This window comes from Salarias fasciatus, chromosome 13, assembly GCF_902148845.1.
Source record: "Salarias fasciatus chromosome 13, fSalaFa1.1, whole genome shotgun sequence".
NCBI lineage: Eukaryota > Metazoa > Chordata > Actinopteri > Blenniiformes > Blenniidae > Salarias > Salarias fasciatus.
This window is the reverse complement of record NC_043757.1, coordinates 17,930,787-17,948,106: the sequence shown is the minus strand read 5'-3', so window position 1 is coordinate 17,948,106 and position 17,320 is coordinate 17,930,787. Positions and strand designations below refer to the sequence as shown.

Genomic DNA, 17,320 nt, shown 5'->3' with positions numbered 1-17,320 from the left:
TTTGGATCAACATAACTGAAGTTTGCTAAAGTTTATCACATGATTGTTAATTTGAGAACATTGGGGTGTTTCATTTGTTTGTACCATTTGAAATTAGCGTGAACACAACAAGACAATCTCAGGCCTAATAATCTTTATTTACAACAAGGAATTTGACTTAGGCTTTTCTATGCTTTCTCTGTGGGAAGGAACGGCACCACTGTTTATCTATCTATCTATCTATCTATCTATTCCCAAGTTATTGAATAAGATTGTGTTTGAGGATGTCAAATAGCACTGTTACTCTGTCCTCACAATGTTTCAGATCATGTGAAATAGGCAACAGTACAGCAGGCCAACATAGGGCCTGTTAGAACTTTAAGCACTGAAATATACAAAATAGAGTTTGTGGTGTGTGTCGAACACTGCAGGTGAAGGCTGGCGCACTCCAGGAGAGGTTATCAGCTAAATTCTTCAAAACGGGAGGACAGAATACATATTAGCTATTCCATAAAGTATTTATTTTCGAAAACTCCAAAACATTAAGGCACATGGCAGTTTATTTTATTTTCTTTAGAGGAAACCAGAGATCCATATGCACTCAACCTTCCGACTGCTGCCAGGGAAGCTTCTACCTAATGTGAAATCAATTATTCTTTTGACATGATCACTTTATTTTGAGCTGTTTCTCGATATTTAAGACAAAAGTGCGTGTACCAACTGGAAATTGTGACAAAGTGCGATGCTACCAAATACATTTTAAAGTTTTATTTTCTCCCTACATACGTCCTCCAGTTGTTTTTTTCGTCTGAACTGCCATGTTGTGAGTCATCTGGTACAGTATCGGAAATGGCTGTCTTCACCTCATGAATGAATTATCTTTCTTTAAACCACTAAAGGCAAGGCCAATGGTTGTAGTTATTTTGGTTATGATTGATGAATGTTTAGTAAGGGGAAGAACAAGCTGATTTTATCATATTTAGTTTGCAAGCATTCTTTATAAACGTTATAAACTACTGCTGTGTGACAAATAGTGAGGAATGTCTCCTGCTCATATCAAAATAATGAGAGAGTTTGAAGGAGGCGGCTGTTGAAAGGCCAATTTTCCTCAGAAAACAAGAAAGAAAAGCAACTTTAGTGCATGTGAGCAAACCTAAAGATACACAACAACCAAAGAAATTGCTTAAAAGTATTGATGATCCAAAATCTTGAGACAATAGTGTAGGAGGGTGACGGCACGACTCCACTCTGTGGAAAAGGATCTTCTCGAAGTCCAAATACTTGTCAGGAAAGACAAGCCTGTAGTCGAGCTTCAATAAAGGGCTATATTCTCATTATAAGTAAATACGCTGATTATTTATCAGACTGTTAAAGAGTTGTCCAGCAATATGAACAGATGATTCATGATTTCGTAAAGTCCTCCATAAATTTCTCCTGTAGTCCACAATTCGTTTATAGTATCAGAACCACATATCCATCTCTTAAAAATGAAAGCTAATGTTGCTCACTTTTAGTGATCTTTTAAAACTGGTGAAGGGAAAACTGAAGAAGTGGTCAACTATGGATCCATACTGTGATGGACTTCCCTCAGTCAAGACTTACTTTAAATTTATTGAGAATTTTATTGATATGAAATTGCATTATGTTAGTAACAGTGGCGAAGATAAATGAGCTCTCAACAGGAGAAGTGAGAGCAAACTACCTTGTTTATAGCTATTTAGGATAGATTGTAAATTTCTGCTTCGTTGGGTGAATTTGTAAAAACACACACACTGTGTGACTTTCCAGCAGGTCCTGTCAGAAGAATTCATCATAAAACTGACTAATTTTTGGCAAACACAAATATGACATGCAGAATTTAACTGCGTTTCATTCAAGAAAATCTCACATTTTTTAAATTGTATTTTTCTTTTAAATTTCAGGTTGTTTCGGGTTTTAGTTAAAGGAAAATTCCAACACTGTATTTATACAAGGAGACATTAAGAGTAATTTTTTTTAGTTTTCATGTCACCATTTTCTTGGTCTGACCCCTGAACGACCACCAGAGTGACACCTCCACCCTTCTTCTAATAACTGAAATTAAGATATCACAGTCAGCTAGTACTGTGCAACATATTTTCTCTTTTATTCAGTATTTTGACTGCTGACAAATAGAAAATTCTCCTGTTTTTCCCCTTCCTGCTCAAATTTGAACCACTAACGCTGTCTCTGCATCTGTCCTTTGTTGCAATATTTCTCCACCCAAAAATACACAAGTAACATTGTGTGTTATCACCACTAACGTATACCAGATCAGCAAAAATAACCTCAATGTGTGAAAAGCATGAACAACAAACAGGTCCAGTACCAGACTTGATTTAATCCATACACATTATCTTTTAGTCTTTTGCTTCCTGCCTTTATTTTACAGTAACATCTGTTTCTAGGTATTGTATGATATAAAAGCAAATATTTTAATTGCCGTTATCGTCTGTTTCAATACAATTTCTGACACAGGATCAACAGTCAATCCATCCTATAATGTTTGCAGTAATGGGCAGGCTGTAGTCAGCTTACCTGTGATTGTGTGTCTGTTGTTAAGACAGCCTAATAAAAGAGTAACACTAACATTTTTAACAATAAGTTGGGGATGACGAAAACAAATACTAGCAGAGGAAAGTAAATGATTTCAGTGCAAATAATAAAATGTCTGAGAATAATTTCTTATTCTTTGTGTTTGAAGATTGTTCCAGAATGATTCTAATTTAGAAATATTTTCCATTTATTTCAATGGACTGGCCAAAATGTTTTCTACTTGTGATTTCTTAAACTAAAAGAAAACTACACTTAAAGCTGTGTCTTAATTTGTGGTCCAGGTGTCTGAATTATATTCATACATGTAGTTTGAATCTTTATTCTGTTTTTCAGTGAAGAAAAAAAAAGGAACACATTTTACAGAAATTCTTTTATTTAAAAAAAACAAAAATAGAAACCACACTACACATTTGAAAAAGTCTATTTTCTCCTTTGTACAGACATTTTTAGTGTTGAACGAGCGTTTTTAACAATTGGCCACATGAGAACAGTCATCACTAAATGAATAAACTACCTTATTGGAAATAAAAAGACAGGCTCACAAATGTTTCTACTTCAGACAAATACGACATCAACCTCTTTTCAGTAAAACTGCATCGGAAATGCTAAATTTTCTGACACTTTGATCTATTTTGGTCTGATTCTACACTCCAAACTGTGGGGGAAACAGAAAATTACAACAAATAATAAAGAAAGTTTCATGGACAAAGACGGAATGTAGTGCTAGTTCATTTTTCTTTGCAAAACCAACAGAAGCATAAAGATGGGGATATGTTAAAACAAACAAAAAATCCAGTAGACTTGGATTCAGCTACAAGTATTGACTTCTAAATTCGATCATTAGATGTCTCAAACACAACCGTGTCCTCTCGAACATGTGGTGAGTGTTCTTGCGCAAACTGCAGCTCCATTATTTGTAACAAGATATGCAATAAATAAGCGATCGAAGCGGTACTCGAGCCACCAAAGTTGTGCTGATTTGAATTAAAAACAAAAAGTCAGTCATTGCCCTAACCTGCAGTGTGATCATCTTCTAAAACCAAACAATGACGTTTGCTCATATTGAAACGTACGATAACCATTGAGGTCGATTTCATCTGCTCATCTTAAAACTTGCCACCTAAGGTACCGTTAAGCATGTCCTTCACAATGAAGCGTCTCCAGTAAGACAAACTGTAAATAGAGAAATGTGCACCAGGTCCTGTTTTTAGGCGGCACTGACAGCAGCTTTATGGTCACAAAACACGAAGCCATTCGTCCTTCAGCCAGTTATGACTGGCTAGCTATGTGGCTAACTGTTTGAACTCGTTTGAATATCGTAAGATGCCGTTTACTATACTGAAAATAGAAATATAGCTGCGGGTTTCTCGTCCAATAAATCTTTGGCATCCTTAGTGGGAAAGTTGTGGAGTCTATGCACAATTAGATCTATTTAAAACAAACAAAAAAGGCACAAAAATAAAATGGCGAACTGGAGCGTGGTCCTAGTCTAAACAAATCATACAGATTGGCTGCAGGGCAGATATACTGTTTTTTCAAAGACTGTTCATTAATACAATCTTACAGAAAGTTTGTTTTCAAGCTGAAATATTTCCAACAAAATATCGTAGCTTATGTAGCTTCCCTTTCAGTATGTACAGAGGAAAATACAAGCTCGCAGTGGCAACTTGAAGGTCTCTAGTGTGATATTAGCCTGCATGATGGAGGGAAAGACCCACTGTGTGCATGAGCGAGTGGTGCTGTGGCACGTTACGGATCGGGAGTAGACACGACTTCTTGAAAGAGAGGAGTGCAGACAGATGTGTGAGATGCTGCTCCGGCTGGGTGGAGGGGAACTCCTCGTGGTCTTGGTTGGGTCTGAGGTCTCCTGGCGCCGCGGCGTGTTCTCACAGGGCGTCGGCGTTGGGGGAGAAGAGGGCCGTCAGGCCCAGGTCCTCGCTGCTCAGTACCTCCTTCTCGGGCTTCGGCTTTTTGAAGAGTGATGGAAGATTGCGGATGTGAACCTCCTTCCTGAACTGCTGGCACAGAGCTTTCTGGAGGGGAGAGGAGAGGAGGGGAGACGTTAAACTCAGAGACCGAAGACCTACAAGAGGGGATTTCGTTAGATTGTACATCCTCGTCGAGCTGCTGCGGGGTTTTTTTTTTTTTTTTTTTCCCTGCTGCACAGAGAAGATTTACAACACAGCCGGATACACACTGCTGAGTAATGGCCTGCGCTATTAGACCAGTGTCTCTAGTCACTTCTGATGTGCTGCTCCACTGAGATTTAATAAGAGAGGCGCTGCCCTCTAGTGGCTGAAGGTGACATTACCCCGACCGTTCCCGCGATGAGCTTCTTGAACTGGTCTTTTCTCTTCTTGTCTCCGACCTTCTGGGCGTTGGGGTCCAGGAGCCTGTGATCAAACTGGTCCAGAGCCTCCACGTTGATGTTGGGGATCTGCATCATCACCGCGTGCAGCTCAACGTATCGCGGCCGCTGGAGTAGAGAGAGAGAGAGGGCCGTTCATGAGGTTCAGTCCAAAGTATTAGGTTAAAAAAAATCCTTCCAGACTCTATAAAAGCAGCATGACTGAAAATGTCGACAGAGAAAGAACATCTTCACCTTAATACGGAGCAATATTACTCTAGTATATTAGAAAGTACGGAAAATAGATGAGTTATTGGATGACACTTCACATGCAAAATGTAATAAAGTTAAAGGAAAAAGTTGTTTCAACTGAAAGAAAAAGTGATTTTTGACCATTTCCTTATATTCGGTTCCATCAAACACTACAATCACTAGCTGCAGTCTTTAGACTTCTGTTTTACGGACCGGGCTGGAACCTCACCAAGTTTTCGTAGATGAGCATGGCCAGCAGAGACAGGGTGGAGTTGCAGACCTCGTGCTGCCCGTGAACCTGAAGGCCCCTGAGAACGCTGGTATAAAACCACGTGACGGCTTCGGGGAGGAGATTTCCCCCCACAACCTGAAGAGAGGCAGATTGAGAAGAGAAATGAGACGATTTTGAAACAAAAAAATTTGAGCTGAGCTTGTGGAAATAGGCGTGCTACCTGTCGCAGGAGGGTCCAGCAGACCATGGAGGCGGTGCGATGGCAGTTGGTGGCGTCCTTCCAGGACAGTGAGGTGAAGGACAGAGTCAGCAGGGACATGTAGATGTTCTGGGAGAATCCAAACAGAAACAACGGCGTTTAGAAACAGCAGGCTTCTCTGGCTGTGCTTTTCACCAGACGTCTGGCTCTGACCTCGTGCTTCATCAGGCATTTCCCCAACTCGGTCAGCTCCTCGGTGGGCTGGGCGGTCGACGGCGTCTGCGTTGAATCCATCATTTCTTCCTCTATGACAGCAAGTTTTGAACAAACAAACAAAAAAAGATCAAACCAAAAATCTAAATATCACTGCAGCTTTCATGTCTTTAGATTTGACTCTCACCATCTATTTCCTCCTTATTCGCCGCAGGTTCAGGAACTCTTCTGGAAATGCAGCTCACCGCTGCGGGAGGAGGGAGATGATGAATATCGGGAGCCGATCATAACTCAGTTTTGCACTACATAACCAAGTCTTGGAGTAAAAGCTGATCAGGCAGTTGTGCACCGCACACCTCATATTTTCTGATGCCCTCTCTTCACAGAACACTAAAACAACAACGCCTACAGTATTTTGGCCATTTCTGCTCAACAGTTTAACACTGACAAACAGAAAAAGATATACTCAGAAAGTAAAAACAAACAGTAAGTGCTGTATTAGTTCATATTAGATAAAAGACACATGTAAATGGATTAGGTTTAAAACATTCCTATTTATTATTATAAACCATTACTTGTTTCATTTGCAAATACATAGAAAGACCACTAGATGGCAGTGTTTGGTTTTTTTGACTTATAGCGAAGCACAATGTTGCCGATGTGAAAAAGCTCCCAGCAAAATATGCAGGAAACTTTTTAAAAATACATATAAATATATAAACCATACAAAATGAAAACAGAGTAAGAGGAAAGGATTTCAGCGTGTCAGAGAAATTTTTGAGGGACGGGCGAAAAGAAGCGTAAGGGCTAATGTGGGGAAGAAACCAAAGAAGAAAAAGAATTGCAGGCTAAAAGCAGAGCAGCCAGAACCAGAGGTTTACGATCCGAGCACTGAAAAATAACTGTCTTCTGTATCAATTCTAAAGCAGTTTAAGCATGTAGAATTCTCTTCACCGTACTTTTTTTTTTTTTTTAACAAAAGCAACAAATATTCAGATACAAGTTTTAATTTATAACACACAAATTTGTCAGGTTTTCGATTCTAGCTGCGACATGTTTAGACTTCTAGGAAGTTTTTGTCCTCACAAGTTCTTTGTCTTAATATTACATGTCCATGTCATTAGGGCCCTGTTTACAACATAACCCCAGTAGAGTCTCAGCTCCATCTGGAAATTAGAGCTGATATTTGCACCTTCCTGATGTTTCTGGAACCTGGCATTAAAGCTGCATTAAGGAGTTTTCAACTTTAAAAATACTTATTTTCCACCATAAATATGTTACACATTTTTAATGATGTGTACAATGTGCCCTGACATATTCATTACAAGTACCTCTAACAGCGCTAAATTGTCACTTGAAAGTTGCAGTGCCGGTCCGGCACCAGAATCTTTTTGGGGAGAATTTGAAAGGAATGACGTAATGCGCGCTCCGGCTGGCCTGATTTAGTTAGGTTTCGTTTTGTCCGCCATTACTCCGCCAGATGCTTAGTGAGCAGCAACTGAGCAGGATCTTCCAGAAAGTAAGAAAAGACTGGCTTCTAGCACTGAAACAGCTCCAGCACAGACTCCACCAGGTAAAAGAAACTTAAATTTTACTCGAGCGCTACTAAAAGAGCGAGGAAGGAGTTCCCCTCTTCCGTGCACGGCACAAGTTTTTCACTAAGCTGCATTACGCCCAAGGGGTGCAGGGGGTGCTGTTTCGCATAAAACGTGCAAACTCCTTAATGCACCTTTAATATAACCTGAGATGTGATTGAACTGCATTTGGAGGATTATTAAGTGACAATTTAGAGCTTCATTATATTCATTAAATAAATGCAACTCATGTCTGTAATAAACATCTCATTTTGATTCAGATGTAAAGCTAACAAAGGCAGAGCGTCTGCCCAGCAGCACTAAACATAAAGCAAATCAAGACACGTCTCTCAGTGACGAGGTCTCAGCTGGATCAAGTTGATTGCGTTTATTGGACTGTTTAACTACACCTGTTTGAGTCACTGTGATACAGAGAAGCTGTATCTTAAAAGACAATGGAAAAACAGACTTCTCCTAAACTGTGCAAGTTCTCATGTCAGGATCTGCAATGTATAAACTATTAGATTTATTATTTGTGCAGTAGATAAACCAATTAAAAAAAAAGATAACCCCACAATATCAGCATTTAATATTACATACTTGATAATATCAGTAATTCAGGATTCAGAGCTAAGGGGTAGGTCACAGTAGACAGCTTTTAACTTCCTCCCACAGAACAGAAGAAAACAAGACTTTTGTGTAATTTTGGACGTGTTACTTTCTATTTCTTTTATTGCACCTGTATTTGTTTGAATAAGTTAATGTTTAGCTTGTACAATATAATCCTGAGCCATAACTGTCAAAAGACAAAAAAAATTAAACGGTGGGATAAGTTTGTATGTAATGAGGAACGAACTTTAAAAATAATCCCTTTTTGATCACATTCCAAGTTTTTGGGTTTCACCTGTGTGCGCCCTGCTGTAAATAATTCAATGTGACGCAGTGACTTACTGAGAAGATCCAGCAGCTCCCTGGTGAGGAGGCGCACGAGCTGCTCCTCCAGCATCTCCTGCGTGACTTGGCTCTCCTGACTGATCACCTCCTCTTCCTCGTCGTCTTCACTGAAAACAGATCACCAGTAAATCCAACATGTATCTGAAGATGGATTTCTTTCCTACATAAAAAAAAAAACGACGCAGCGATCGCCACAAGTATTTGATCAAACTTCAAAACATGACTCTGCCACTTGTTCTCTGAAGAAAAATAATAAAAAAATAAATTGTACTTTAAATTTAGGACATTAATGTGTGGTTTGAACACACAGCTTACTTCATTGAGGTTCGCTGGTTGATGACCTGCCACTTAACGTTGAGTCTCTGTAAGAAACAAGAACGAGGTCGGGATAAATTTGGAGCCATTACACAGGTGGAATCCAGTCCCTGAAGAAATGTGCAGATCCTCACCTGCATCATGTAGCCGAAGACGGGCCCCAGCAGGGGGCAGAGGACCGTCTCATAATAGTCCGGCGGACACGACACCACCAGCTGCCTCAGGAACAAACGTACTCTGGTCAAGGAAACTTCAGCGTTGAAGAATTAGACAGGAGATCAATGTTTTCCCCACATCAAACTGACTGAACCCGCTTCCTGAAACGCTGCGGTGGAAATTACTGACAGAGTAAAGAAGGATATGAATCATCGGGCGGAGTCTGTGGTCGGGCACGTGGTCGAGGGAGACGAACGCAGCGCCGGCGATCTCTTCAGCCAGCCTCTCAATGGTGTAAAACTCCTGCTGCAAGGACACGCCTGCATTTCCCAGCACTTGGAAGCTACAAAGAAAAGGAAAGTTATTCTCCAAAAGCATTTAGGTCAAGAGGGAATAAACAACAAAATAGATTCTTACCAGTATTCATATAATGTCGTGAAAAATCCCTGCATGCGCTCCAGGTTGGTTTTATACACAGGAGAGTCATAAAAATCCAGAATATTATGAGAAAGACCTGGAGAAAGAAAATACAAGACTTTAAGAAAAAAAAAATACTTCATTGATGTTTCTCTCCACCGTAATCTTGGGCTCAACGCTCCTCTTACCAAGAACCATACTCTTTTCTGCATCCATCACGTCGTGGGCTCTGCAGAAATCCTCGCTGAGACGAGCCGTGTTTTCTGGCAGGAACAGGCTGTTGTGAGTCCTGCAGCGACCACAACAGTCACACACCATGTTAAAACAGTCACAATGGCTGAGTACAAGCTTTCTAAGTATAAATACTCTCAGTTAGTGTCCCCCTGCATACCTGACTAACGCCAGCAGGTTGGGCAGTAAGAGCAGAAACTGGGCCGTGCAGGGGTTCCTGTAGATGGGAGCTCCGGTCGGGGTGCAGCCCACCACGAAGCCGCCGGCTTTGGCTTCTTCCAGGTCTGCCGGCCAGCGCGCCCGTTTCACCACCCCCAGCATGGCGTACAAACAGAAACTCAGCTGGAAGAACACGTCACAAAAAGGGGCACAACTATCACCACTTTGGAAGTGGAAGACTGTTCATGTCTATGGCATGTCCTCAAAGCTGACTAACACACTGAATGAGCTTATTCCATCTTATACTCACTCGCCCTCTGTTAAGGCTCGCTCTGTCTGCGTCTTTACTTTGGTCATCGGCCATCTGATCGGCGCCAACGAAGGACAGGAGGGCGACGGGATCCCAGAGCACGCTGAGGCACGAAGAGAGAACGGGATGATTGTTGATAACCTCGCTAACACACGGTGTGAGAGGTGAGTGAACTCCAGCGTGAACTCACTGTCTCATCTCCTCTGAGGTCCAGTCAGCCACCACCGACTCCATCAGCTCATCCAGGAAAGCCTTCTGTTTCGCAAAGTCTTTGAACTGGTTGCTGATGAGAACCAGAGCCTCCATCAGGCAACATTTCTCCATGTGCGTCAGCGTCGCTTCGCTCGCGAACAGCTTCTTCACGTGGGTGTAGAACAAGTCAAACGAGGGCTGCGGGAACAGGAAGAAAAGACGCTTTTGCTTACTTTTATTCGTCCTCATTGTGTATTTCAGGTGATGTTTTTTGATCATTCGTGTTAAATGGCATTGAACTATTCCTACCAGGATGAATTGTGGGTAATCCCGGCATATTTTTATGATAGCAGAGGAGGCGTGCCTCCTCACGTTCTTCACAGCTCGAGTCCGAGGTGTCTGAGGACATCATATGGAGGCTTTTTAAAAACCCCAAACACAGTGGTTTGTGAGAAAAAATCGTTATTTTTCTCCATGAATCAACTTACCTTAATTTCCTGATCAAGCTCAAATGTAATGGCTTGAAACAGCTGCAGAGCAAAAACAACAATGAAGACTGAGGTTAGTGTTAATTAGAAGTGTTTAAAAGAATCCATTTAAGAGCATTTCAATACTGTGACAATACTGCAACAGCCACAATGGATTCAATCCGTTTAATCCAACAAGCTTCAAGATACTGCGCAATCCAACGTACAAACATCTTTAAAAAACACTGAGGAAATAGTTGAGGGAAATGTTCATCATCCCATCAACAACTTTAAATGCTGTACAACTTTTTAACCAATTGAAATCAAAGTAAAAAAAAAAAAAAAAAAAAAAGCCAACCTTTGAGAGGACCTGTGGCAGAAAGTGTGGTCTGTGTATGACGAACGGGAAGAGGGCGGAGACGTTGGTGAGCACACAGGACAAGATGAGCGGGTCTTTGGTGTCGTAGTTCAGCACCGCCTGCAGCAGCTCCATGCTCTGATCGATAGGCAGCTTCTGCACAACACGAAGCAACAGAGGGAACGTGAGTCCTCACATTGGGACAGCCCGCTTAACGTTTAATTTGTTTCCTAACTTTATCAGACTGAAGATATTTTCCTCACCTCCTCCTCCAGAGTTTTGAAGATCTGTGAAACGACGCACTCCATGAAGACCGTCATGGCGTCCCACTGGACCACCGATGGAGACAGGAGAGAGCAAAGGCCCCCGGTGCTTTTAGCTGGTGATGAGAAATTCAGTTAAATCTATGCAGTTGATCTGTCTGGACAAACGTCTTAAATAACATCATCACAATCAATGAAAACACACAACTTGGGTCCTGATATTATAACATCCAACACGCCCAAATATCCTGACAACTCCAACCAGCTGTTACTTCTTCCCAAGCTGAATTATTCTTATGACGCTGTATATTTCATGAAGTTATGCAAATTACACAGACGCGCACAAAATTCAAAAGCTATCAAACACTAAGGGAAAGAAATAACACGTACTTGTTGCATCCCCGGTGTCGATTGGGCTGGTGATCTGGAACTGCAACCATTCGGCTGCTATCTGGAAAGCCTCGAGAGGGACTGCACGGCATGCAATCCTCAAAACCTCCCCTTGCTGAGCTCGAAAAGCTGTGAAGCGAAACGACACGATGACGTGAGGACACGGAATCAAAGAAGTCATCATATCCTAAGCGTTTGTTAAGCTAGAGCGCGTACAGTTAAAGAAGGAGTTGAAGTCCTCGTCGCTGTCAAAGTCCACACGGGAGTACTCGCAGCTGGGGCTGTCGTTCCTGGAAGGGAACCCAGTCTGTGGAGCGAGAGACCAGACAAGTGGCAACATTTTCTTTGGCTTACATTTGGACTGTGAATGCTCTTTGTTCGCTGTCTCACCTTGACGAGGTTGTCCATGGACGCCCGGACGTACTGGATGGCCATCTGCGCAACAACCGCGTCCTTCGACAGAGTCTCGTGTCTGAACAGAGCTCCCCACGTCGGCAGGGTGGACGACTTCAAAAACTGAACAGAAGAAAGCAAAACACTCAGATATTTTTTTAAACTATTTCTATCACTCAAACTGCACCTCTCACTAAAATATTTTAGTGGAAAATGCTGGATGATAAATAAAACATGATCCGTCTCACCTGACTGGAATGTGTGGTGAACGCTAACAAGGCCTCCATGTACTTGCCAAGGTTTGCAGGTACCTCGACATCGACATCTGAACCCTGAGGAGAGACCAGCATCTTCCTCAGTGTCAAACGAAAAAAAAAAAGAATATGAAAATCATGTGACTGCAGGCGAGACTGTAAAACTCACAACCAACTGGCAGAGCTGTCCACCCAGAGCGCACAGGACCTGGCACAGCCGCTTTAAGAAAATGTAGCGTCGCTCAACCACTTCCACCGCTCTGAAAGAAGAAGAAAATTACAAGTCACGGACAAATGTGCTGTGCCACCAAACCTGATTTGGGAAGATGCACCATCATACTTACTGTGAATCGGGGGATTTCTTACATATCGCGAGCCCATCTGCTGACCTGTGAGCACACAGCATCCAGTGAGCAGTGAAATACCAGAAACGTGCAGGAAGATGATCATCAGGAGCAGCTGAACTTACTGAGCTGCAGCCTGGATGTAGCAGATCGCCGTGTCGTCAAACAGCAGCATGAATGGCTTCCTCTCCTCCAGTTTTCCCTGAAGCAGAATGCCATGATTGATGAGTTCTTTCTCTCAGTTTAATATGAATGACCACTTCATGAAAATCCTGTAAGGTTTTACCATGAATTGTCCAAACTAAATTTCCTAGATTATCTGGAACTCATACCTAACTGAAGACAGCACAGCTTTACCAAAATCAGTCTCCTTATCTCAGTTTAGAAACAGATACAGCTGGATCTAAATCATGCTGACCGACTGAGAAAAGGTACGAATTACGGAAATTTAGCAATTCCTGTCTTGACGTAGAAATGTTCAGGTACGCTGATAAAATTACACAAGCTCATGACTAGCAGCAATTTAAATGTGTCTTAACATGTTATCTTACATTAGTCTTAGCAGGATCTTTCAAATCAGATATATGCACATGTAACTGTGATCCACACTATTGTTTTTATACATGTTTAGTTTTATGTGGTTTTTACATTGCATCTGTCACTTTAGAATTTGTCTTAATCCTTTTATATTCAATTTCTCGACATCACTTCAATAATTTGTGATACACTTTAAATTCAAGTTATGGTCCCTGCATGAATGTGCTTTATAAATGAGGTGTCATTGATTTCAAAAGTTCTCAATAAGTTCAATATTCAAGACAACATCTGCCACATTATTATATTTCTTTTAAAAGGTGCAGTTTTGGTTTTGATGTTTGAGAAGCACGCTGCTCTGCCAGCGGCTCATAACTGTGGGTCTCTGAACAAGGGTCTAAATGGTTAACGATCAGAAGGACAGTCAGGAATAGAGTTTGAGTCTGATGTGGATTATATGTAGCTCCCCTTGTGAAAGGGCAGCTGACATGCAATCTCTCTCTCATTAGCTTTAAATAGGGCTCATAAATACGTACATTCAGTCCATGAACTGTACAAGCGTCTGATGAGAGGCCAAGAAAAGTTGAAAATACACATTAAAAAAAAAAATCAATACCTGTAAATTATTAATTGATCGATAGAAATGTGATACATGGCCACATGGTGGCAGTATAGCTCGGAATATTCTGTGATGTGTCACAGCTCAGGCATGTATTCATCCATAGGTAGGCGAAGGAAGGTTCCGTCCTGGACAAGCTGCCAGTCCATCACTTCTAGATGTTACACTGTTTCAGTTATTTGAGAAACGGTAACAGAGTGACGTTCGTTGGACAACTATTGTGTTTTCCCCCCTCACAAGTCTACCTTCCGACTGAGGGCGATGAGCAAACACTCCACGGCCTCCAGCTGCAGCTCCGGTTCAGCCATCAGCAGACACAGGATCTCCAGCAGGTGACAGTTTCCGGCAGTAATGTGCACCAGAGACACCCAGTCGATGTAACCTGCGAGTGTGTTTAGTGTAGCTACAGCGACGCGGCAGTGAGCTCTGGCCTGTGTGTGAAAAGTACAGAACAAAAGGAGACATCAGATTATTTAATTGATCCAAGCTTACAAGAGGGTGATTTTAGAGGAAAACCATGTTTTCTTACATTCACTTCTTCTCCAGGTTCACCTTTCTGGAAACAAAAACACACAGAAATCAGACAGCTCCTGTCATGTCACGGTTATACGTCTGCTTTCAGCAACAGGAATCAACTTTTAGTCCACCAAACTGACCGCTTTACGGTAGTCCTCGACTTTCACTTTGAGAACGGCTATCATGAAACCGAAGATGTTCTCCATGTTCTGGGTGAGCGTCTGCTGGATGTCGCGCCGTCGCTGAGTGGGCAACGTCTGGAAAGTGATCACATCCTCAGCCAGCCTCAAAAGGATCAACATGACCAACTCGGTCTGCGCCTCCTAGAAAAGGAACAAGTCAATTAGTATTTCATGTTCAAGAAATGAAAGTCTATATGACAAGAAAACCACTGAAAAAAAAAAGAACAAGATATAATGCAGGTTATAAACCAGTGTCATAAAAACATGAAGTCATCGTTATGTGTCCAGATTTAGCAGAAGACGTCATAGGGAAAATAAAGATGACTCATTCTGGGCTGGGACTCATTTTCATGCAAGTTACTACATATTCAAATTAAATGCATGCTGGGAGAAGACACAGATCTGGAGACGGTTTTCCCGGCACCGCAGAGGTCACTCACTCCTTGGCTGGTGAGATCCTCCATCTCTTTCAGCATATGCGGCCAGTGCTGTGGCCATTCCCTCTTTATCATTTCCACTATGATTCGTGACAAGACATCTTTAATATGGCTCTCCTCCTCCAGGATCGAGTGAGTGCCCTGAAAGGTTTGTAGGAACATACATCATGTGAGCGCTTCAGATACAGACTTGCATACTGGAAAATAAAATGGCACTGGGTACTTCATTGTGAGTGTATACGAGGAGAATTCTTGATCAATTCAACTGAAATTAAATTATTTGTATATTTCTGATGTTCACATGCGAGCTGTCATTTCATCGTATTACATAAAGTTCAACACTGTAGACACACGAGGACATATCTAATGTTATCTTACTCAACAGACTGACAAAGATAGTGCACTAAACACTTTTATGGTAGCTGTTATGCAACACACCTATCTTTCTGTCTACTCCAATGTGCGTCACATTGAATGCACATGAGGGAATGTTGTGGTAAAATTTAAGCGACTAAAACTTTGGAACAGATTACAAAAGGAGTTAACCTAGCAATCGGATTTCCTGGATTGCACAAGACCTGCTGTGAGCACACATATGTACCGAAGTCCATCAAATCAGATATTTAATCCAGAAAGACACGTTGTCCGTGCTGTTGCTGGATGTCAATAGATCCACACCCAGGCTTCTTTAGAGTTTACCACATTTGCTTATAGGTCTCAACTTATTCGGAAGGTAAAAACTACAGCACTACTGATGGCAGCCTGTTACTGTCACACTTACATCCAATAACAGCTGCATGGCGCATTCCTTCAAATGGAGTTTTTCTTGCTGCTGCATGTTGTTCCATCTGAACCTGTGAGAAGAAAAAAAACAATATTTCAATTAGATATAAAGTCTCATGATTCACCGTTGAACTGGACTTGTGTCAACGCGATGCCACTTACTTGATGACATGTTCGAGGACTTGTAACCCAAAGTGTCTCACAACAGCTGGCTGCGCTTTGTTGGCGAGTTGTAAGCCACATGGGACACATAAAGAGTTGGACTCTTTAAATTCTTCACAAAACTGTTCAGGGAAAATAAAATATGTTACTCTACTGACAAACGAGCAGTTCATCAGTTTACAATAGTGAATCAACTGAGTTCATATCGTTGTACACGTGCTAACATGTCCGATAGCAATGGTCTAATAGGAAACATAACATCAGCTATCAACGTGAGAGACTATGCTGAGTGCAAGCTTAGTGAACAGCGGCGCTTGTATTCATCTTGACTAAAATGATCTCAGTGTTCAGAGATTCATCACTTTTCAACCAGATGTTAGTTCGTGCATGAATGGATGAACGTGAGCCGACAGTGGACGTGATGATCATGGTAGACACCGGCTAGCTCGTTCATTACTAAAAACCACCGCAAATGTAACAAACACTGAGAGACAAAGTGGTCCTCTCTGAACGACGTTGTTACCAAAACACACTTTGTTATTCAGCTGTGCGTGCACACCGCTCTATTTCCTCAAAAGCGCTACAAACGACACGCTAGGCTAACTAGCGGCTAGCTAGCAACTGTTATGGATGCTACCTTTAGGGCCTCCAGACGGTATATTTGGCTTGACTCTGCGTCCATCATCACATTCACAGCTTTCATAAGCTGGTCACACATAGCAGCCACCTGGTTGGCCATGACTTCAGGTAGCGTCTGGCACACTGGTCACACGAAAGGTGTAACTCCCTTATGCAAAACACCTGTAGTGAGCAGCGGACTCACACACAGGGACGAACCAACGTGCACGAAATGTGCTGTCGCAGCGGGTTTGGACCTCCGACTCGCCGTAGACCAGGAATTCTGGGAGTTGTAGTCAAAGCGTGTTTCCTGGACGAGCGTCAATCAAACCGTCGTTTTTAAAAACGCTGACATGTCATTGAACAACAATTTTGACATTCATTGGATTCTTTGATCATTGAACTTTAAGGTTTTAAGAATTAAAAAAAAACACAATAGATGTATATCAATAGACATCTGTACTTAGCTGTCACGTCACGTGACGAACATTACCTTCGAACATTAACATTAATGTATTCGTCTACATTTTGACACTATACCTATATATTTGTATCCTCGTAAGATTTTTCAATGTTTTACACTTTATATGCAAGTATTTATGCCGTGTACAATTTGTCAGCACCTGTAACTTCATACTATGACTTATAAAGGACAATAAAGCTGTCCAGTTTGACATCCAAAGAGTCTTTTGATTCTTCAGGCTGTCAAAATTTACCACCTGACACAAAAATGTTATTACATATTCTACAGATCAAACCCTCTGAAACCTGAGTTGATGGGTTTTCTTTTCTTTTCTAACAAATTAAAAAGTATTTTTTTCAGTATGTAATATCTAACTACAGGCCTGAAAAAAAAGATAATCTATTCATCAAGATTTAAGATTAAAAACTCAATC

General features: G+C 41.5%; 1 protein-coding gene across 1 annotated transcript; it reads right to left on the bottom strand.

The window, feature by feature from the left end:
* Window positions 1-2,919: 2,919 nt before the first annotated feature.
* On the bottom strand, window positions 2,920-16,661 carry xpo5 (exportin 5). The gene is made up of 33 exons (XM_030107219.1): window positions 16,444-16,661; window positions 15,807-15,928; window positions 15,643-15,715; window positions 14,865-15,002; window positions 14,383-14,565; window positions 14,256-14,282; window positions 13,972-14,157; window positions 12,699-12,775; window positions 12,574-12,618; window positions 12,399-12,489; window positions 12,224-12,307; window positions 11,973-12,098; window positions 11,799-11,889; window positions 11,583-11,711; window positions 11,193-11,308; window positions 10,930-11,085; window positions 10,593-10,634; window positions 10,414-10,503; window positions 10,103-10,302; window positions 9,913-10,015; window positions 9,604-9,785; window positions 9,401-9,501; window positions 9,213-9,309; window positions 9,002-9,138; window positions 8,774-8,871; window positions 8,640-8,686; window positions 8,322-8,431; window positions 5,984-6,043; window positions 5,797-5,888; window positions 5,605-5,712; window positions 5,382-5,519; window positions 4,865-5,029; window positions 2,920-4,586 (listed from the first exon to the last, which is right to left on the bottom strand). Exons 1-33 carry the CDS (start codon window positions 16,543-16,545, stop codon window positions 4,440-4,442), a joined length of 3,663 nt encoding a protein of 1,220 aa, XP_029963079.1. The 5' UTR covers window positions 16,546-16,661; the 3' UTR covers window positions 2,920-4,439.
* Between the last annotated feature and the right edge of the window lie 659 nt (window positions 16,662-17,320).

Bases quoted from the DNA above. Each gene is read 5' to 3' on its own strand.
- xpo5 (XM_030107219.1), bottom strand. From the start codon at position 16,545: ATGGCCAACCAGGTGGCTGCTATGTGTGACCAGCTTATGAAAGCTGTG. The intron at 8,872-9,001 runs ATATCCTTCTTT...TGACCAGAGTAC, and splicing joins CAGACTCCGCCCGATGATTC to GTTTGTTCCTGAGGCAGCTG. The intron at 5,889-5,983 runs GTGAGAGTCAAA...TTGCTGTCATAG, and splicing joins GAATAAGGAGGAAATAGATG to AGGAAGAAATGATGGATTCA.